The sequence below is a fragment of the Procambarus clarkii genome, chromosome 10, assembly GCF_040958095.1.
Source record: "Procambarus clarkii isolate CNS0578487 chromosome 10, FALCON_Pclarkii_2.0, whole genome shotgun sequence".
Taxonomy (NCBI): Eukaryota; Metazoa; Arthropoda; class Malacostraca; order Decapoda; family Cambaridae; genus Procambarus; species Procambarus clarkii.
The window spans coordinates 17,610,737-17,634,379 of NC_091159.1; the positions used below are offsets into that span (position 1 = coordinate 17,610,737).

General features: G+C 44.4%; 2 protein-coding genes across 2 annotated transcripts in view; one reads left to right on the forward strand and one right to left on the reverse strand.

Moving 5' to 3' along the window:
* Positions 1-23,643, forward strand: part of LOC138363002 (uncharacterized) — a 323,725-nt gene that overhangs the window by 177,821 nt on the left and 122,261 nt on the right. The gene's annotated exons all lie outside the window — the stretch shown is intronic.
* The window catches only part of LOC123746828 (neurotrimin), a 38,034-nt gene that overhangs the window by 157 nt on the left and 14,234 nt on the right, over positions 1-23,643 (reverse strand). The window contains exons 3-4 of the mRNA XM_069322414.1: positions 2,803-2,934; positions 227-511 (exon numbers count right to left, since the gene is read on the reverse strand). Coding sequence (XP_069178515.1) covers positions 227-511; positions 2,803-2,934 — 417 coding nt within the window. The remainder of the gene's footprint in view (positions 1-226; positions 512-2,802; positions 2,935-23,643) is intronic.

Here is a 23,643-nt window from a genome sequence, read left to right on the forward strand (position 1 = left end):
GAATACAAACAGAACATGGGTGGAATCTGGAAGCTCTGATGAGTCATAAAGATATTAGAAAGTTTTCTTTTAGTGTGAGAGTAGTGGGGAAATGGAATGAACTAAAAGAGAGCATTGTGGAAGAAAACACTATTATAGTTTTAAAAATAGATATGATAGCAACCACTAACATCCTCTAACAACCGCTAACATCTCTAACAACCGCTAACACCCTCTAACAACCTACCATAGAGTCTGACGTTGCTCTCCGTCGCCCCGAGAGAGTTCTTGGCGGCGCAGACGTATGTTCCGAAGTCCTTGTGTCGGAGGTTCCTGAGGGAGAGCTTCATGGTGGTGGTGTAGCCGTTGCGCAGCTCCTGCGTCTCCTGTCGCGAGGAGTTGATCAGCAGCTGGTCGTTGAAGCGCCAGAAGTGGACGGCGTTAGGGAAGGCTGCCACTTGGCACTCCAGAGTCACGGAGGTGCCCACCGGGGCACCCACCAGCTGGTTTGGTACCGTGATCAGAGGCTGGACTGTCAAAAGGAAAATAAAACAAATGTATTAGACATATGGCGGTCGAATATGCTTTGAAAAAGGTATTAACCCTTACGCTGCTACAAACGCTTATATGCGATTTTCTCCTACAATAAAATCCCCCATACGCGTTTGTTCCATAAGGGTTTTCAATACCTTTTTCAATGAGTACCACGCCTATCAATACCCTAGTAGATTAAGTATTATAACAGGGAGCAGGTGAACCCGGGCCACGTGAGTGTGTGGAGTGTGGAGGTGGAAAAGTGTCATTATGAGTGTGGTTAGTGCATTCATGAGAGTGATTATTTCATTCATGAGAGTGATTATTTCATTCATGAGAGTGATTATTTCATTCATGAGTGTGATTATTTCATTCATGAGTGTGGTTATTTCATTCATGAGTGTGGTTAGTGCATTCATGAATGTGGTTATTTCATTCATGAGTGTGGTTATTTCATTCATGAGAGTGATTATTTCATTCATGAGAGTAATTATTTCATTCATGAGTGTGGTTATTTCATTCATGAGAGTGATTATTTCATTCATGAGTGTGGTTAGTGCATTTATGAATGTGGTTATTTCATTCATGAGTGTGGTTATTTCATTCATGAGTGTGGTTATTTCATTCATGAGTGTGGTTAATGCATTCATTCTTTGAGAGGTTAGTGCAGCTCTTAGTCTGTCTTAAGTGTTTGATGAATATTTTTGACTTAAGCATAATTATCACACACTTGAGTGTCAGGTGAGTGAATCTTTTGACTAAAGTGTGTGATAAGTGACTCTAGGGTGTGTGGCAGGTGCCCCTGGAGCTGAGTGGGCTACGCGAGAGTCCTGGCGTCCTGGGGACTCCAAGCCAGCTTCCGGCAGACGGTCGTCACATAGGGAACGCGCAAGTAATTTAATTGGTCATTTAGGAATTAATCATCCTGGTGATTGGATGGGAATTTTGATAGCTTTTTGCCGCCATTTTCTGTGGGTTCAATAATGTGGTTCCGGCAGCGGCGTCGGCAGGAAATGTTGTTGTTGACGTTGTCTCACGAACGATGTACAGACTGAAGGCGGATACCAAGTCGGATTCTGTTAATACGAACGGTGTTCCTTGTGTTGATATAATGTGTTTGTGGCTTAGGAACGACGCGGAATAAAGGTGTATTCAGGACACACACATACACACACACACACATAAAGTATAACATAATATGAGTTACGTGTGAGTGACCTGGTCCATGAGAGCACATGGACCGGTCCATGAGAGCACATGGACCGGTTCACGAGAGCACATGGACCAGGCCTGGCTAGTTACAGAACAAGCCAAGCTCCCCCAAGACAGTCTCAACATATTTCCACCAAATATGTGGAAATATGTTTTGTCTGACCATCACTGCAACGTGTTCAAGTCCTCTTGGAGGATCCTGTGTGTGTGTCGGAGTATTGACTAGTTGTGCCTGCACACTCGAGCTATTAGCTCTTGGACCCCGCCTTTCTAACCTATAAATTTTGCCCTCTTATTATGTATTCTACATATATTTCTCTCTAACACACACACAAACACATACTGGGGTAATAAACATTGATTCTGACGCAAGAATACTGATTGATAACAATCTCCATGACAAACGATTGAGGGGGTTCAATAGATCATGTGTCCTGCCCGATAGATAACAGCTGAAGCTTCCGCCCTAAAACACTCAATCTCAATCGAGTTTTTTTGAGGGGAGGGGGAGAGGGGAGGGGGGGGGGGGAGGTGGAGGGGGGCGGTTGATGTATACCCCAGGTTGATTGTCCCGCTCGACGCGGGGTAAACTGCCACCGAATTTGTTATACAGACGATTCAATCTGGAATATATGGGTTTGAACTGCGGTGACAGGACCTGTGAGCGTATTAAATATGTTATTTGTGTGTGATATTGAAAATGCCTCGCAGAGGGATTCTAAATTATTCTTACGGTCTGCGTTACTTGCGTAGAGTTAGCGGGGGGAAAATGTATTACATTTTTCTTAAAATTTTAATTACTGTGTGTGTATATGGAGGCCACACACACTAGTACATACACTTACAGTGAACGTCGAGGACCGCCCACTGGAGGAACAGCTCGAGTAAACACTTTAGACTTACAGTGAACGTCGAGGACCGCCCACTGGAGGTACAGCTCGAGTAAACACTCAAGACTTACAGTGAACGTCGAGGACCGCCCACTGGAGGAACAGGTCGAGTAAACACTTTAGACTTACAGTGAACGTCGAGGACCGCCCACTGGAGGAACAGGTCGAGTAAACACTTTAGACTTACAGTGAACGTCGAGGACGATCCTCTTGCTGATGGAGGGCGGAACCTTGTTGGTGGCGATGCAGAGGTAGGCGCCCATGTCCTTCCGGGTGACGCCCTTCAGCACCAGCTCCTCCGAGTCGATGTGCTTCACTACTGCAGGGAGACGGAGGCATTACTCTTTTGGCACTATAGAAGGGGTAGTGAAGGAGTACACCAGGGACTATAGAGGGGTAGTGAAGGAGTACACCAGGCACTATAGAGTGCTAGTGAAGGAGTACATCAGGGACTAAAGAGGGGGTAGTGAAGGAGTACATCAGGGACTATAGAGGGGTAGTGAAGGAGTACACCAGGGACTATAGAGGGGTAGTGAAGGAGTACACCAGGGACTATAGAGTGCTAGTGAAGGAGTACACCAGGGACTATAGAGGGGTAGTGAAGGAGTACACCAGGGACTATAGAGGGGTAGTGAAGGAGTACACCAGGGACTATAGAGTGCTAGTGAAGGAGTACACCAGGGACTATAGAGGGGTAGTGAAGGAGTACACCAGGGACTATAGAGGGGTAGTGAAGGAGTACACCAGGCACTATAGAGGGGTAGTGAAGGAGTACACCAGGCACTATAGAGGGGTAGTGAAGGAGTACACCAGGGACTATAGAGGGGTAGTGAAGGAGTACACCAGGCACTATAGAGGGGTAGTGAAGGAGTACACCAGGGACTATAGAGTGCTAGTGAAGGAGTACACCAGGGACTATAGAGTGCTAGTGAAGGAGTACACCAGGGACTATAGAGTGCTAGTGAAGGAGTACACCAGGCACTATAGAGTGCTAGTGAAGGAGTACACCAGGGACTATAGAGGGGTAGTGAAGGAGTACACCAGGGACTATAGAGGGGTAGTGAAGGAGTACATCAGGGACTAAAGAGGGGTAGTGAAGGAGTACACCAGGGACTAAAGAGGGGTAGTGAAGGAGTACACCAGGGACTAAAGAGGGGGTAGTGAAGGAGTACACCAGGGACTAAAGAGGGGGTAGTGAAGGAGTACACCAGGGACTAAAGAGGGGTAGTGAAGGAGTACATCAGGGACTAAAGAGGGGTAGTGAAGGAGTACATCAGGGACTAAAGAGGGGTAGTGAAGGAGTACACCAGGGACTAAAGAGGGGGTAGTGAAGGAGTACACCAGGGACTATAGAGGGGTAGTGAAGGAGTACACCAGGGACTATAGAGTGCTAGTGAAGGAGTACACCAGGCACTAAAGAGGGGGTAGTGAAGGAGTACACCAGGGACTAAAGAGGGGTAGTGAAGGAGTACACCAGGGACTAAAGAGGGGTAGTGAAGGAGTACATCAGGGACTAAAGAGGGGTAGTGAAGGAGTACACCAGGGACTAAAGAGGGGTAGTGAAGGAGTACATCAGGGACTAAAGAGGGGTAGTGAAGGAGTACATCAGGGACTAAAGAGGGGTAGTGAAGGAGTACACCAGGGACTAAAGAGGGGTAGTGAAGGAGTACATCAGGGACTAAAGAGGGGTAGTGAAGGAGTACATCAGGGACTAAAGAGGGGTAGTGAAGGAGTACATCAGGGACTAAAGAGGGGTAGTGAAGGAGTACATCAGGGACTAAAGAGGGGTAGTGAAGGAGTACATCAGGGACTAAAGAGGGGTAGTGAAGGAGTACATCAGGGACTAAAGAGGGGTAGTGAAGGAGTACATCAGGGACTAAAGAGGGGTAGTGAAGGAGTACACTGTTACGTACTCCTAGCAGAATACGTATATAAATTTAAATTAAATATTATTTTATTTTATCATTGCATGTATATGTACACATATTGTGTTTTTGGTAAATTGTCGTATGGTTTGGCAGCGTTAGTGGAGACCAGAGCGGGGTTGCGTTGTACACGTCTATTTCCTGATTGATACGGGAAAGCTGGACCTGTTCAGTTGAGAGTTCCAGATGTCACTTTTATTTAGTTAGGAAATGTTTTATATACTGTAATTAAACAGGTGTCATTATACTTATATATTTTGTAAGTCACTATTATATGTAACTTGCAGTCTTATGTGTTTTGAGAACAAGTGGTTGTTCAATTAGTTTATAATATTAAAAAGTCCTTAGTTTCCATCCCTCATCCTGGGATGAGGCAGACGGGAGGTGAGAATGTGGGTGGCGACAGAGCGAGAGTTGAGTAGCTGAGCAGAAACCAGGGAGATAACACTTGTTGGAGTTAAGTTATTCTTTTGTTCTAGCCATATACATATATTAATATTGATTTAATGTCTGGAAGTTACAGTGATATTTTAAATGTGATATATATTGTGACCATATAATCATCTGTTTGCTTTTGAGATTTATTTAATATAATAGTATATATCTATACTTAGTGTCTTTATTCTTCAGTCCTATGAAGATTCTATTTTGTGCTCAGTACTTATTAAGGGGTTATACTGGTGATTCGCTATTGAGAACAGCAGTTGTGTCGTATCCCTAGACTTATTAAAGTTTGGCTGCTGTAGGATCACGAGCCGTAACGTACGATAGGTAACAAAGAGTTATGGGGGCCTGTGCCGGGAAATATTGTCCCATTTTTAACTTAACTATGCTAATCTAACCTTGCCTTCCTAGGTACCAGTGTGTCAAGTGTCTCTGTGTGTTTCTTAAGAACTATTCCATGTGCCAAGCAAGCCTTCCTGTGTGTCAAGTAACAACGTTTCACGATTTTGAGGTAAGTCATCCTATATATTTTGTTTGTGCAGTGAGGCCAAGCGAATTTTCAGTGTGGTGACAATTTTACAGTGAAGTGTAGTGCAGTGCCATTATTTTAATTATTGTTGTGAATCAAGTGCCAAGTGTTAGTAACGATGGAGGAGAAAGTTGCAGCGTTGGTGGCTCACCCAGACTTTGAAGGGATTCAGAACCTTAAAAAGACTGAGTTAATACAAATGGCAAATCATTTGGATTTGACCGCCAGCAATAGAATGGTTAAAGCCCAAATATTGAAAGTCATTGTGACGCATTTTGTTGAGAATGGGGATTTAGATGAAGAAATTCTAGAGGAGTTAAGAGAGGAGTCAAGTGATCAGATGACGTTAAAGCGTCTTGAGTTAGAAGCTCGCCAATTAGAGCTTGAAGCTCAAAAAGAACAGAAAATATTAGAGGCTGAAGCTCAGCAAAGGGAGCTAGAGACTAGGCGTTTAGAAATTGCGGCACAAAACCAGAGAGGTTTAATTGAGTTGCAACTTGAAGCCACAAAGAAGCAACAAGCCGAGGAACAAACTAGGCAATTAGAGATTCAACAACAAATGGCTGACACTAACTTAAGGCTTGAAACACAGCGTATGGCAGCTGGGCATGGAAATACTAGTAATGTTTCAACAAATAGTGATAATAATCCCATCAGGATGAATAAGTATATAGAGTTGCCCAAGTTCAATGAGGAAGATCCTGAGGTTTTCTTTGCACATTTTAATAAAATTGCCATCAGTATGAACTGGCCAAGGGATCAGTGGGTAGCCATTATGCAGTCTCAATTCAAGGGGCGTAGTCAGGAGGTTTTCACATCCCTACCTGACTCTCATAGTTTTGATTATGATTTTGTAAAGAAAAGCATCTTAAATGCTTATCAGCTAAATCCAGAGGCACACAGGCAAAAGTTCAGGAACCTAAGGAGGACAAGTGATCAGACAATAGCAGATTTTACTCGTCAGAAGACGAAATTTTGTAACAGATGGTTAAAGTCACTTGTAGTCACTGATTTTGATGCTCTAAAGAATCTTCTCATAATGGAAGAAGTATTGTCCTGTCTTCCAGACCAGTTGTCTACTTTTATGGCAGAACAAAAGAATGTAACAGATATTGATGAGCTGTCAAAGCTCGCGGATGAGCATGAGTTGCTGACTAAGGCCCCGTTTATGGCCACTTCACCTAAGTCTAGTCGTAGAGTAAATTTCAATGCTCACCGTACTCCTTATCAGTATAAGTCTCCTCCTGGTACTCCAGTTACTCCCATGAGCTCTTCTCTTACAAAACCTAATCCTGCTACTTCCTTGTCAGGAATGTCAAATAATAATAAGGTTATTTCTAAACCTACAGTTGGTTCTACCAGTGTGTCCACTGTAAGGTCCTGTTCCCATTGTAAGAGAAAAGGCCATGGAATTCATTCATGTTTTATATTGCACCCTGAGTTACGACCAACTGGTCTCATTTATTGCAGAGGTGTGCAAAATAAACTTACTAATAAACATGTAACTGTAAACCCCAATTGGGTGAAACAGTATTCACCATATATGTCTTCAGGTGAAGTCTTGTGTATTAATGGAAAGTGGAAGCCAGTGGTTATTCTTCGTGATACAGGTGCTTCCCAAACCATAATTTCATCCAGTATTCTTTCTGATGTGGAAAAGAGAGAGACAGGAAAGTTTGTTGTTCTTCAGAGTGTTGCAGGATGTAAAACTGTACCTCTAATAGACATTAATTTCAGATCCACCATTACACCACGTTTATGCACTGTGGGTGTTAGTACACAGTTGCCCATCCCAGGTGTGGATGTTATATTGGGTAATGATGTGGCCATAAACCATGTTGTGGGTGAGAATGATCCCCGGTTGTGTAAACAGCCAGTTGCAGACCATGTTTATTCTGCCTGTGCTGAAGTTAGTTCTATGAATGAACCTGTTGTAGAAGATGGTTTTGTCCATTCTACCTGTGCTGATGTCAGTACTCTTATAAATCCAGTTGTCAGTTCTGATGTTGTTACTCAAGCATTTGTTCCAGTAACCAGTACCCCTTCAGTGGAGAAGTGGGATGTGGTTGTTCCAGATTCCTGTGTGGCCGATTTAGTTGTTGAGAGTAAGCCTGATACTATGACTCTGCTTTATTCCAATAAATTGGGAAAGGATGTCCATGTACCATTGTCTTGCCCGCTCACTACGAACGTTGTGCCAGGAGTTGAGAGAAACTTAAAAGCCACGACTCTGTATTCCAGCCAAGTGAATGGTTTAGGACAAGATGTCGGGTTGGCAGAAGTATTCCCGCTCACTCCAAGTTTAGAATCAGTTGTCGAGAGTAAGTCCGTTGTAGAGGCCCCGCCTCACCCTAGTCAAGGTGATATAATAGGGGAGGAGGTCAAACTACCTGTTACTTGCCCGCTCGTTTCAGATTCCCTTCATTTATGTGCTTTGAGTAGAACTGACCCTAAGATTTCAGAGAGAAGCAAGGAGACAGTCTGTACTGTAGATCCAGTTTTGGAGAGTGTGGGAAAGCAGCCAGAGGATCAGCTTCTGTTGAGTAGATGGAGACCCATTGAGCCTCCCTCTTCAGTTGTCTGTGAGGATGTGACCCAGCTTGGTAGTGATATTGTTGATTGTGAGCAGACAGTACTCCAAGCAGCTCCAGAAGTCATGGGAGGAAATTTTGGTAAAATCATTAAGAGTGGTAAAGCAGCAATTGGATCTAAGTTGAGGAGTTGTGATTCTTATTCTATGTGGAGGACGTATTTCTCATTGTGTACATTGAGTCAGAGTGTGTGTAGGATGTTGAAATCTACTTTTATTCTGCAGGAGCCATTTTCTTGTGAAGTAATGGACTGTGGGACATCTTTGTCAAGCCTTGTGGTTGAGCAGAGAGAGTTTACTCAAGTAGGTTGTGCATCCAGTTCTGAGGAAGTGGTGAGTTATGCTAGAGCAGTGTCTCTATATTCAGATCCAGTTAATTTTGATGCACGAGTGATAAAAGTGTATGTTCCACTCAAGTGTGGGGTTGACTTTCAGAGTCATATTGTGGGTGAAGGATTAAATCATACTGGGGAGCAGATGTTTGAGGCTCCAGGTGTGCAATTCAAGTTGGAGGATAAGGTTATCCTACCTAGAGTTAATCATTGTGAAGGGTTTCAGATTGTCCTTGGGTGTTTTCCAGGTAATCTGCTGTTCATCTTCAAGATGTTAAGACCCTTAAACCTCTTGGTTGATTGGTTGTCATCAGACGTACATCACTTGGGAAGTGATGGTGAAGGTTGTAAAGTTTTCGGCATGTTTTATTTAGTCTCTTGGAAGACTAGACGGTTGATGAATGTGGGTGTTGTGTTCAAGTTCACCATCAGAGGGTGTGAACTTGTCTTGAGAGTTATGATTGAGATATGGTGCCTAGGCATATGCCTGTTTTCTTTCACTGATCGTTATGACAGAGTTATGAGGAAATTGATTTCTGTGTTCCTTATGGATCATCTGAGTCAGTTCGATCAGGTAGTCTTTGCACTAATCTTGGGTTGTATTTCTTGGTTGGAAGGTCAAAGGTTTGATAAGTCGGTGTCTTGTGTTTTGGAAGGTTCTATGAATGGGAAAGTCTTATGCATAATTGTGAGGTTTAATGCTACTTTCTCTAATTTTAGTATCCATTGGGCGAGAGTATGTGTTCCACAGAGGATCAAGAGTGATGAGCAGATGCCTGTGTCAGAGCATACCCAGGAGAAGTCCCAACTCAACTCAACATACAGCCTGCTTCAATTAAGCAGTTCAGCTCCAGAAAAAGGGAGTAATGGAAAATCGAGGCTGTCTTGGGAAAATTCACCATGTGGAAAAGGAATCACATGGAAAAATGAAACTGATCTTGAAGAAATAGTAGAAACATATGAAAAGCAAAATTGCCATGATAACTGTGTGAAAGCAGCTACCTTTATTGACAATTCTATTCATGCTACTAATGATACTGTTGTAGATAGGAGTGTGAAATATGATCTAAAACAAAGTGAAATAAATGAGATAGTACCTTGGAGAGATAAATTTGCATACTCCAGTGACACATATGTAGAACATAGTCATAAGACTGAAATTTCTGAGTTTCCTGTAAGACTATATTTGGAGTGTTTTCATATCTGTCCAGAAATGTGTTCTTATTACTTATACATGTTTGGTGTAATTAATACCATAAATCTCAAGTGTCATACATTTTACTTTGAAAAAATGCCATTGATCTTCAATCTATTGCATTTTTTTTCTTGGAGGTGGAAGTGTTACGTACTCCTAGCAGAATACGTATATAAATTTAAATTAAATATTATTTTATTTTATCATTGCATGTATATGTACACATATTGTGTTTTTGGTAAATTGTCGTATGGTTTGGCAGCGTTAGTGGAGACCAGAGCGGGGTTGCGTTGTACACGTCTATTTCCTGATTGATACGGGAAAGCTGGACCTGTTCAGTTGAGAGTTCCAGATGTCACTTTTATTTAGTTAGGAAATGTTTTATATACTGTAATTAAACAGGTGTCATTATACTTATATATTTTGTAAGTCACTATTATATGTAACTTGCAGTCTTATGTGTTTTGAGAACAAGTGGTTGTTCAATTAGTTTATAATATTAAAAAGTCCTTAGTTTCCATCCCTCATCCTGGGATGAGGCAGACGGGAGGTGAGAATGTGGGTGGCGACAGAGCGAGAGTTGAGTAGCTGAGCAGAAACCAGGGAGATAACACTTGTTGGAGTTAAGTTATTCTTTTGTTCTAGCCATATACATATATTAATATTGATTTAATGTCTGGAAGTTACAGTGATATTTTAAATGTGATATATATTGTGACCATATAATCATCTGTTTGCTTTTGAGATTTATTTAATATAATAGTATATATCTATACTTAGTGTCTTTATTCTTCAGTCCTATGAAGATTCTATTTTGTGCTCAGTACTTATTAAGGGGTTATACTGGTGATTCGCTATTGAGAACAGCAGTTGTGTCGTATCCCTAGACTTATTAAAGTTTGGCTGCTGTAGGATCACGAGCCGTAACGTACGATAGGTAACATACACCAGGGACTAAAGAGGGGGTAGTGAAGGAGTACACCAGGGACTAAAGAGGGGTAGTGAAGGAGTACACCAGGCACTAAAGAGGGGGTAGTGAAGGAGTACACCAGGGACTAAAGAGGGGTAGTGAAGGAGTACACCAGGGACTAAAGAGGGGGTAGTGAAGGAGTACACCAGGGACTAAAGAGGGGGTAGTGAAGGAGTACACCAGGGACTAAAGAGGGGTAGTGAAGGAGTACATCAGGGACTAAAGAGGGGGTACTGAAGGAGTACACCAGGGACTAAAGAGGGGTAGTGAAGGAGTACACCAGGCACTAAAGAGGGGGTAGTGAAGGAGTACACCAGGGACTAAAGAGGGGTAGTGAAGGAGTACACCAGGCACTAAAGAGGGGGTAGTGAAGGAGTACACCAGGGACTAAAGAGGGGTAGTGAAGGAGTACACCAGGGACTAAAGAGGGGTAGTGAAGGAGTACACCAGGCACTAAAGAGGGGTAGTGAAGGAGTACACCAGGGACTAAAGAGGGGTAGTGAAGGAGTACACCAGGGACTAAAGAGGGGTAGTGAAGGAGTACACCAGGGACTAAAGAGGGGTAGTGAAGGAGTACACCAGGGACTAAAGAGGGGTAGTGAAGGAGTACACCAGGCACTAAAGAGGGGTAGTGAAGGAGTACACCAGGCACTATAGAGTGCTTGTGAAGGAGTACACCAGGGACTATAGAGGGGTAGTGAAGGAGTACACCAGGCACTAAAGAGGGGGTAGTGAAGGAGTACACCAGGCACTAAAGAGGGGTAGTGAAGGAGTACACCAGGGACTAAAGAGTGCTAGTGAAGGAGTACACCAGGGACTATAGAGGGGTAGTGAAGGAGTACACCAGGCACTATAGAGTGCTAGTGAAGGAGTACACCAGGGACTATAGAGGGGTAGTGAAGGAGTACACCAGGGACTATAGAGGGGTAGTGAAGGAGTACACCAGGGACTATAGAGGGGTAGTGAAGGAGTACACCAGGGACTAAAGAGGGGTAGTGAAGGAGTACACCAGGGACTAAAGAGGGGGTAGTGAAGGAGTACACCAGGGACTAAAGAGGGGTAGTGAAGGAGTACACCAGGCACTAAAGAGGGGGTAGTGAAGGAGTACACCAGGGACTAAAGAGGGGTAGTGAAGGAGTACACCAGGGACTATAGAGGGGTAGTGAAGGAGTACACCAGGCACTATAGAGTGCTAGTGAAGGAGTACACCAGGGACTAAAGAGGGGTAGTGAAGGAGTACACCAGGGACTAAAGAGGGGTAGTGAAGGAGTACACCAGGCACTAAAGAGGGGTAGTGAAGGAGTACACCAGGCACTAAAGAGTGCTAGTGAAGGAGTACACCAGGGACTATAGAGGGGTAGTGAAGGAGTACACCAGGGACTAAAGAGGGGTAGTGAAGGAGTACACCAGGGACTAAAGAGGGGGTAGTGAAGGAGTACGCCAGGGACTAATGAGGGGTAGTGAAGGAGTACACCAGGGACTAAAGAGGGGGTAGTGAAGGAGTACACCAGGGACTAAAGAGGGGTAGTGAAGGAGTACACCAGGGACTAAAGAGGGGTAGTGAAGGAGTACATCAGGGACTATAGAGGGGTAGTGAAGGAGTACACCAGGGACTAAAGAGGGGGTAGTGAAGGAGTACACCAGGGACTAAAGAGGGGTAGTGAAGGAGTACACCAGGGACTATAGAGGGGTAGTGAAGGAGTACACCAGGGACTATAGAGGGGGTAGTGAAGGAGTACATCAGGGACTATAGAGGGGTAGTGAAGGAGTACACCAGGCACTAAAGAGGGGGTAGTGAAGGAGTACACCAGGGACTAAAGAGGGGTAGTGAAGGAGTACACCAGGGACTAAAGAGGGGGTAGTGAAGGAGTACACCAGGGACTAAAGAGGGGGTAGTGAAGGAGTACACCAGGGACTAAAGAGGGGTAGTGAAGGAGTACACCAGGGACTAAAGAGGGGTAGTGAAGGAGTACATCAGGGACTATAGAGGGGTAGTGAAGGAGTACACCAGGCACTAAAGAGGGGTAGTGAAGGAGTACACCAGGCACTAAAGAGGGGTAGTGAAGGAGTACACCAGGGACTAAAGAGGGGTAGTGAAGGAGTACACCAGGCACTATAGAGTGCTAGTGAAGGAGTACACCAGGGACTATAGAGGGGTAGTGAAGGAGTACACCAGGCACTAAAGAGGGGTAGTGAAGGAGTACACCAGGCACTAAAGAGGGGTAGTGAAGGAGTACACCAGGCACTATAGAGGGGTAGTGAAGGAGTACACCAGGGACTATAGAGGGGTAATGAAGGAGTACACCAGGGACTAAAGAGGGGTAGTGAAGGAGTACACCAGGCACTAAAGAGGGGGTAGTGAAGGAGTACACCAGGGACTAAAGAGGGGTAGTGAAGGAGTACATCAGGGACTATAGAGGGGTAGTGAAGGAGTACACCAGGGACTATAGAGGGGTAATGAAGGAGTACACCAGGGACTAAAGAGGGGTAGTGAAGGAGTACACCAGGGACTATAGAGGGGTAGTGAAGGAGTACATCAGGGACTATAGAGGGGTAGTGAAGGAGTACACCAGGGACTATAGAGGGGTAGTGAAGGAGTACACCAGGGACTATAGAGGGGTAGTGAAGGAGTACACCAGGGACTAAAGAGGGGTAGTGAAGGAGTACATCAGGGACTATAGAGGGGTAGTGAAGGAGTACACCAGGGACTAAAGAGGGGGTAGTGAAGGAGTACACCAGGCACTAAAGAGGGGTAGTGAAGGAGTACACCAGGGACTAAAGAGGGGGTAGTGAAGGAGTACACCAGGCACTAAAGAGGGGTAGTGAAGGAGTACACCAGGGACTAAAGAGGGGTAGTGAAGGAGTACACCAGGGACTAAAGAGGGGGTAGTGAAGGAGTACACCAGGGACTAAAGAGGGGGTAGTGAAGGAGTACACCAGGCACTAAAGAGGGGTAGTGAAGGAGTACACCAGGGACTAAAGAGGGGGTAGTGAAGGAGTACACCAGGCACTAAAGAGGGGGTAGTGAAGGAGTACACCAGGCACTAAAGAGGGGTAGTGAAGGAGTACACCAGGGACTAAAGAGGGGGTAGTGAAGGAGTACACCAGGCACTAAAGAGGGGTAGTGAAGGAGTACACCAGGGACTAAAGAGGGGTAGTGAAGGAGTACACCAGGGACTAAAGAGGGGGTAGTGAAGGAGTACACCAGGGACTAAAGAGGGGGTAGTGAAGGAGTACACCAGGCACTAAAGAGGGGTAGTGAAGGAGTACACCAGGGACTAAAGAGGGGGTAGTGAAGGAGTACACCAGGCACTAAAGAGGGGTAGTGAAGGAGTACACCAGGGACTAAAGAGGGGTAGTGAAGGAGTACACCAGGGACTAAAGAGGGGGTAGTGAAGGAGTACACCAGGGACTAAAGAGGGGGTAGTGAAGGAGTACACCAGGCACTAAAGAGGGGTAGTGAAGGAGTACACCAGGGACTAAAGAGGGGTAGTGAAGGAGTACACCAGGGACTAAAGAGGGGTAGTGAAGGAGTACACCAGGGACTAAAGAGGGGGTAGTGAAGGAGTACACCAGGGACTAAAGAGGGGGTAGTGAAGGAGTACACCAGGGACTAAAGAGGGGGTAGTGAAGGAGTACACCAGGGACTAAAGAGGGGGTAGTGAAGGAGTACACCAGGGACTAAAGAGGGGTAGTGAAGGAGTACACCAGGGACTAAAGAGGGGTAGTGAAGGAGTACACCAGGCACTAAAGAGGGGTAGTGAAGGAGTACACCAGGGACTAGAGAGGGGTAGTGAAGGAGTACACCAGGGACTAAAGAGGGGTAGTGAAGGAGTACACCAGGGACTAAAGAGGGGTAGTGAAGGAGTACATCAGGGACTATAGAGGGGTAGTGAAGGAGTACACCAGGGACTAAAGAGGGGGTAGTGAAGGAGTACACCAGGGACTAAAGAGGGGTAGTGAAGGAGTACACCAGGGACTAAAGAGGGGTAGTGAAGGAGTACACCAGGCACTAAAGAGGGGTAGTGAAGGAGTACACCAGGGACTAGAGAGGGGTAGTGAAGGAGTACACCAGGCACTAAAGAGGGGTAGTAGGTCCAGCTTCTCTATTTGGTCAACAAGAACGGCAGCAACCAGAAGAACATAAACTGCCAACATGTCACACTCTTAATTTACTACCAGATTAATACCCCATTAATTCAAAACCCCCATTAATTTAAAAACCCATTAATCCCCCATGTATGTCATTCATCCATGTCTCCTACCATCTCCCCATTAGAGGATATAATCAGGTGCTAAGACATAATACTTATATATGCAATAATATAATACTTTATGCAAGTATAGGCTTATAGCATGGACACGAGTTCTCTCACATTGACAGTGGCTTGATGAAAAACGCAGAGTAACCTCTCACTTGTCTAGTGCCCTCGGGAAGTGGAGATATTTGAGGTGTATATATATCTCGAAGTCTCTACTTCTTTTGTAGGGTCTGATGGTGTAGTGGGTTAAGGCATACTAGTTATGGCAGCTACTGGAAGGTAGTTGTGCTTTCTGGGTTCGAGGCCCACTGGTGGGTGTTGTCCAAAGATTGTTAATCTTCACTTGTGGTTTATGCAAGTATAGGCTTATATATATATATATATATATATATATATATATATATATATATATATATATATATATATAAAACAAACAATTTTTTTACTCGGTGAACATTTTATTCAATTAAGCCTAAAACACAAAAGCCAACGTCACAGTTCCACAAAAGAGCGCACCCAGTACAGTGTACAACACAGTACAGTGCACAGCACAGTACAGTGTACAACACAGTACAGTGTACAACACAGTACAGTGTACAGCACAGTACAGCTTTCGTACGCGGCTGAGTAAATGTTTCGTGTTGATAAATCACCAGACAGGGACACACCTCTATTACACCACAGCCTGTAGTGGGATTTGTAATGGTCTGATGGTATTGTGGGATTTAGACGGTCTGATGGGTAATATTCACCTGATAGGATTTAGGTCTGATGGCGTACATGACAAGGATGAAGATGGTGAAACACCTCCAGATATCTTAGATGTGATCCAGGGAATGTTTAAAGTCTCAGTTGAGCACCAGTTAGGTACTTCTCAGACCTTTCCTTATTCTGAACATCGGTAGTGTGGGTGGTTGAACTGCCATCTCTTGCTCTTGAAGCCCGAGCCCGAGTCGTCACATGTGACTAACATGAGACGTCACATGTGACTAACATGAGACGTCACATGTGACTAACATGAGACGCCACATGTGACTAACAAGAGACGTCACATGTGACTAACATGAGACGCCACATGTGGCTAACATGAGACGTCACATGTGACTAACATGAGACGTCACATGTGACTAACATGAGACGTCACATGTGACTAACAAGAGACGCCACATGTGACTAACATGAGACGTCACATGTGACTAACATGAGACGTCACATGTGACTAACAAGAGACGCCACATGTGACTAACATGAGACGTCACATGTGACTAACATGAGACGTCACATGTGACTAACATGAGACGTCACATGTGACTAACAAGAGACACCACATGTGACTAACATGAGACGTCACATGTGACTAACATGAGACGTCACATGTGACTAACATGAGACGTCACATGTGACTAACATGAGACGTCACATGTGACTAACATGAGACGTCACATGTGACTAACATGAGACGCCACATGTGACTAACATGATACGCCACATGTGACAATAATCTGGGCTCCCCAATAATCTGGGCTCCCCAATAATCTGGGCTCCACAATAATCTGGGCTCCACAATAATCTGGGCTCCCCAATAATCTGAGCTCCCCAATAATCTGAGCTCCCCAATAATCTGGGCTTCCCCAATAATCTGGGTTCCCCAATAATCTGGGTTCCACAATAATCTGGGCTCCCCAATAATCTGAGCTCCCCAATAATCTGGGCTCCCCAATAATTTGTGTTCCCAATAATCTGGGTTCCCGAATAATCTGGGCTCCCCAATAATCTGGGCTCCCCAATAATTTGGGCTCCAGTGCTCGTGCTCTCGGCTATCCATCTTTAATACTGTCATTTAGCACAAGTAATTAAAGAGAGAATATTCAAACCAATTTGCGTATATTTGAATATATGTAATTTAGAGTGTCCTAGTCATGGTCAGCTGGGCTGATGGATACGTTTGATGCTGTAACGACTTTCAAAATTATTTTGTTACCCCTAAAAAATAACACAAACATATAGCAAGGAAAATTATCCGCGCTTGATAACTTATGATGTGTTTGACTTGGTAATTAGAAACTTTAATTTTAGGCATTGACGGATTCGCAAGTTAGGATAGAAAAATTTTGTTGTTTTCTCCGTTTTAGGGTAATAATATAGATTATTTATGCTGTCTAAGATGGTCGACATTCTCTGTTAATTAATATTGATTAAAGAAAATTCGCAATACTCAGAGCACTTACTATTCTAATTAACTTTTGATAGAGAATAGTGTCACTGCGCCATAGATTAGAAGATATAAGCCACCAGCTGCGAGATGTGTGGTGGGATGAGAGTCTACAATTAGAAACAGAGATGTGCCCACTTCCGGTCAATATAGACCTAAGGTGAAGAACCAAAGACGTGCCCACTTCCGGTCAATATAGGCCTAAGGTGAAGAACCAAAGACGTGCCCACTTCCGGTCAATATAGACCTAAGGTGTATTATATACTCTGGAATATTTCCCTGTATATTGTCTACATAATTGATTTGTGCAACGTCTATTAGGCCTATCGAGGCCCCCACTAGTTCAAATACTGACGACCTTGCCTAGACTGCATCCCACAACAGTTCTCTAACTCCCGGATACGTGTTTTTACTTCTAGGTGAACAGGAACATCAGGTGAAAGAAAAAGTCCCTTCAACCGTCTCTGCACCGCCGGGGATTGAACCCGGGATCCTCGGTTGTGAGTCGAGTGCGTAGACAACTGCTCTACAGGACCAATTATATTTTTAAACTATACTCGTTCTATACATGTATTGGACAGTGTGAATATTGAATATTTGATGTTGGACGTATTATTTATGTTGGACATAATATTTGGTGTTGGACGTAATATTTGGTGTTGGACGTAATATATGGTGTTGGACGTAAGACCTTTCAACCTCTCCAAGGTTATCAAGACCATTTACTGACCCACCAGTAATAGTAATTTAGTCCTCAACAAAGGTGGATCGACAATTAATGGGGCCCCTGAGCCTTGTTACGGGCCCCCATCGCAACCAAAATCCAAACCTGGCCAACCACTGTTATCTTGAATGGCCTTGTTCTACCACAGATCACCACAATTGTTTCTTAATTTCTGTAAATCAGAGACACCATGTCTCTGATTTTCATTAAATCTGAGATGTAGACTCAACATTTTATAGCACTTTGGAGTACTTCTGGGGCGACTCTGTGAGTAGGGCCCCTCTGGGATTAGGGCCCCCTTTCGGGATTAGGGGCCCCTAAAGCTTAAGCTTCGTTAGTTTGACAGTATAACCGCCCCTGGTCCTAAATACTATTCATGTGTACGAGTAATCTCTTGAGTGTATACATGCCAGCACCGAGTACCTTGTGGAATGTTATTGATGCAGTTGATGTTAAGTTAAAGTGTTTCTTGGTGACCGAGAGGAAGCAGAAAGTGCAGTGGTAACAATAATAGTGTCCTGGCACTACAACCCAACACAACATGGTACCCACACACCTGTCATACAGGTGTGTGTGGGGACCACTCACATCGTCCCACTGTGTAACATCTGACTTGTACCACGGGAACACCTCTGGCACATCTGCCGAAGGAATATCGTCCATAACGAAACATAATAACTGTTGGGTAGAATATTTGTCAATATTTCTAACACAAATCTAGTGGAGCCACTGCGCCTGGTAAAGCAAACGACCTCCTCGCCTCTTGCCGGGTCGGCGTTCGATCTCAGATGGTGCAAGTGGCTAAACAGCGTCTATCGCACCGTCCTCATGTCTATCCCTCAGTGCTATATAGCCATACTGGCTTCTTGCTGCTGATAGGCCTTCACTTATCTTCCATGGCTAATAGGCCTCAATAACCCTTCCAGGGATGGTACAACGGCTGTCACGTGTGTTCCCATATTGCTCAAATATAATTTTGAATATTACTAATCCCTTAACTTTTGACGCCACTAAAAAACTATGAATTTAATTTTTAATCCTGAAGCAATCACATTATTTCAATAATTATTCCATGTGCATTTTTAGAGTTCTTTGATGCTTATTTTATTGCAGGATAATATAATTGGAATTTAATACGGATTTGCTTACCTTTAGAGTAATTAGTTTAAAAAAATAATTGACAGATTAATGAAAAATATGAGATATATCGCCGGATTACTGGTCATAATAACCGGATAGCATTGTAGTGCTTCAAGGTTACAAAACACTCGTTACATATATGGAACAGTAGCACTACAGAACATACTGAAGCACTAAGAGGCAACAGAACACACTCTACATACTGAAGCACTAAGAGGCAACAGAACACACTCTACATACTGAAGCACTAAGAGGCAACAGAACACACTCAACATACTGAAGCACTAAGAGGCAACATAACACACTCAACATACTGAAGCACTAAGAAGCAACATAACACACTCAACATACTGAAGCACTAAGAGGCAACAGAACACACTCTACACATTGAAGCACTAAGAGGCAACAGAACACACTCTACATACTGAAGCACTAAGAGGCAACAGAACACACTCTACACATTGAAGCACTAAGAGGCAACAGAACACACTCTACACACTGAAGCACTAAGAGGCAACATAACACACTCAACATACTGAAGCACTAAGAGGCAACAGAACACACTCTACATGCTGAAGCACTAAGAGGCAACATAACACACTCAACATACTGAAGCACTAAGAGGCAACATAACACACTCAACATACTGAAGCACTAAGAGGCAACAGAACACACTCTACATACTGAAGCACTAAGAGGCAACATAACACACTCAACATACTGAAGCACTAAGAGGCAACATAACACACTCAACATACTGAAGCACTAAGAGGCAACAGAACACACTCTACATACTGAAGCACTAAGAGGCAACAGAACACACTCTACATACTGAAGCACTAAGAGGCAACAGAACACACTCTACATACTGAAGCACTAAGAGGCAACAGAACACACTCTGCATACTGAAGCACTAAGAGAACACACTCTACATACTGAAGCACTCAACAGAACACACTCAACATACTGAAGCACTAAGAGGCAACAGAACACACTCAACATACTGACGCACTAAAAGGAAACAGGACACACTCAACATACTGAAGCACTCAACAGAACACACTCCTACATATTGAAGCACTAAGAGGCAACAGAACACACCCTACATACTGAAGCACTAAGAGGCAACATAACACACTTTACATACTGAAGCACTAAGAGGTAACAGAACACACTCAACATACTGAAGCACTAAGAGGCAACAGAACACACTCAACATACTGAAGCACTAAGAGGCAACAGAACACACTCAACATACTGAAGCACTAAGAGGCAACAGAACACACCCTACATACCGAAGCACCCAACAGAACACCCCCCTACATACTGAAGCACTCAACAGAATACACCCTACATACTGAAGCACTCAACAGAACACACCCTACATACTGAAGCACTCAACAGAACACACCCTACATACTGAAGCACTCAACAGAACACACCCTACATACTGAAGCACTCAACAGAACACACCCTACATACTGAAGCACTCAACAGAACACACCCTACATACTGAAGCACTCAACAGAACACACCCTACATACTGAAGCACTCAACAGAACACACCCTACATACTGAAGCACTCAACAGAACACACCCTACATACTGAAGCACTCAACAGAACACACCCTACATACTGAAGCACTCAACAGAACACACCCTACATACTGAAGCACTCAACAGAACACACCCTACATACTGAAGCACTCAACAGAACACACCCTACATACTGAAGCACTCAACAGAACACACCCTACACACTGAAGCACTCAACAGAACACACCCTACATACTGAAGCACTCAACAGAACACACCCTACATACTGAAGCACTCAACAGAACACACCCTACATACTGAAGCACTCAACAGAACACACTCAACATACTGAAGCACTCAACAGAACACCCCCTACATACTGAAGCACTCAACAGAACACACTCAACATACTGAAGCACTCAACAGAACACACCCTACATACTGAAGCACTCAACAGAACACACCCTACATACTGAAGCACTCAACAGAACACACCCTACATACTGAAGCACTCAACAGAACACACTCAACATACTGAAGCACTCAACAGAACACACCCTACATACTGAAGCACTCAACAGAACACCCCCTACATACTGAAGCACTCGACAGAACACACCCTACATACTGAAGCACTCAACAGAACACACTCAACATACTGAAGCACTCAACAGAACACACCCTACATACTGAAGCACCTAACAGAACACCCCCTACATACTGAAGCACTCAACAGAACACACCCTACATACTGAAGCACTCAACAGAACACACCCTACATACTGAAGCACTCAACAGAACACACCCTACATACTGAAGCACTCAACAGAACACACCCTACATACTGAAGCACTCAACAGAACACACTCAACATACTGAAGCACTCAACAGAACACCCCCTACATACTGAAGCACTCAACAGAACACACCCTACATACTGAAGCACTCAACAGAACACACCCTACATACTGAAGCACTCAACAGAACACACTCAACACACTGAAGCACTCAACAGAACACACCCTACATACTGAAGCACTCAACAGAACACACCCTACATACTGAAGCACTCAACAGAACACACTCAACATACTGAAGCACTCAACAGAACACCCCCTACATACTGAAGCACTCAACAGAACACACCCTACATACTGAAGCACTCAACAGAACACACCCTACATACTGAAGCACTCAACAGAACACACCCTACATACTGAAGCACTCAACAGAACACACCCTACATACTGAAGCACTCAACAGAACACACCCTACATACTGAAGCACTCAACAGAACACACCCTACATACTGAAGCACTCAACAGAACACCCCCTACATACTGAAGCACTCAACAGAACACCCCCTACATACTGAAGCACTCAACAGAACACCCCCTACATACTGAAGCACTCAACAGAACACCCCCTACATACTGAAGCACTCAACAGAACACACCCTACATACTGAAGCACTCAACAAAACACACCCTACATACTGAAGCACTCAACAGAACACACCCTACATACTGAAGCTCTCAACAGAACACACCCTACATACTGAAGCACTCAACAGAACACACCCTACATACTGAAGCACTCAACAAAACACACCCTACATACTGAAGCACTCAACAGAACACACCCTACATACTGAAGCACTCAACAGAACACACCCTACATACTGAAGCACTCAACAGAACACACCCTACATACTGAAGCACTCAACAGAACACACCCTACATACTGAAGCACTCAACAGAACACACCCTACATACATGGTACTGTAGTGCCAGAGGAACTTGGTGACGATGGCAATCGCAAACAAGGATTGAGGTCGAATAATGTTATGAATTAATTTGGTCAATTTGGTCAATATAATGAGAACTTGAAGCCCCAGAAGTGATAACCCGCTCCCAGACTGGCTCTGTAATGCCTCCGGGAACGGCGCTCCAGCCTGCTGATTTGATAATTAATTTTCTTATTGGGCATCTAATTGAAAGAATTGGAAAGTGCGAGGCTGATAGGCGGCAGTCTGGTGGTGTTATCATGGTTAACTATCAGTGGTAGTTGTGTCTGGTGGTGTTATCTTGGTCAGCTATCAGGGGTAGTGGTGTGTGGTGGTGTTATCTTGGTCAGCTATCAGGGGTAGTGGTGTCTGGTGGTGTTATCTTGGTCAGCTATCAGGGGTAGTTGTGTCTGGTGGTGTTATCTTGGTCAGCTATCAGTGGTAGTTGTCTGGTGGTGTTATCTTGGTCAGCTATCAGTGGTAGTTGTGTCTGGTGGTGTTATCTTGGTCAGCTATCAGGGGTAGTGGTGTGTGGTGGTGTTATCATGGTCAGCTATCAGGGGTAGTGGTGTGTGGTGGTGTTATCATGGTCAGCTATCAGTGGTAGTTGTGTCTGGTGGTGTTATCTTGGTCAGCTATCAGGGGTAGTGGTGTGTGGTGGTGTTATCATGGTCAGCTATCAGTGGTAGTGGTGTGTGCTGGTGTTATCATGGTTAACTATCAGGGGTAGTTGTGTCTGGTGGTGTTATCTTGGTCAGCTATCAGGGGTAGTGGTGTGTGGTAGTGCTATCATGGTCAGCTATCAGGGGTAGTGGTGTCTGGTGGTGTTATCATGGTCAGCTATCAGTGGTAGTTAACCATGTTGTCTAACTCCTGGCTACCTCCTTTATTATCCCACTGGGTGAACAGAGGTATCAGGGGAAAGAATACGTACCCCCCCAAGCGTGTCAGACCTGTCTCGAAATTTAAACCCCGAGGATGTAGACCACTGTGCTACAGACCCCATACGCCTCTGTACTGGGGCGGGCAGCCCCGACCTCCCCTCCAGTTGCTGGCCCACCCCCAGGGCTGCTTAACGTGACTGATCGCAAGGTGCGCGCGCATCCTCCCACTGCGTCATGTCCTTAACGTGCCTAAATGGTTCGTCTGCACGTGTTATAAAAGTGTGGCGCAGCGGTAATGCATCAGTGAATAAGGAGTTAACTTGTAAAAAAACTAACTGGACGCAGGAAGGTTATCTTGAGATGATTTCGGGGCTTAGTATCCCCGCGGCCCGGTCCTCGGCCAAGCCTCCACCCCCCAGGAAGCAGCTCGTGACAGCTGACTAACTCCCAGGTACCTATTTACTGCTAGGTAACAGGAGCATCATGGTGAAAGAAACTC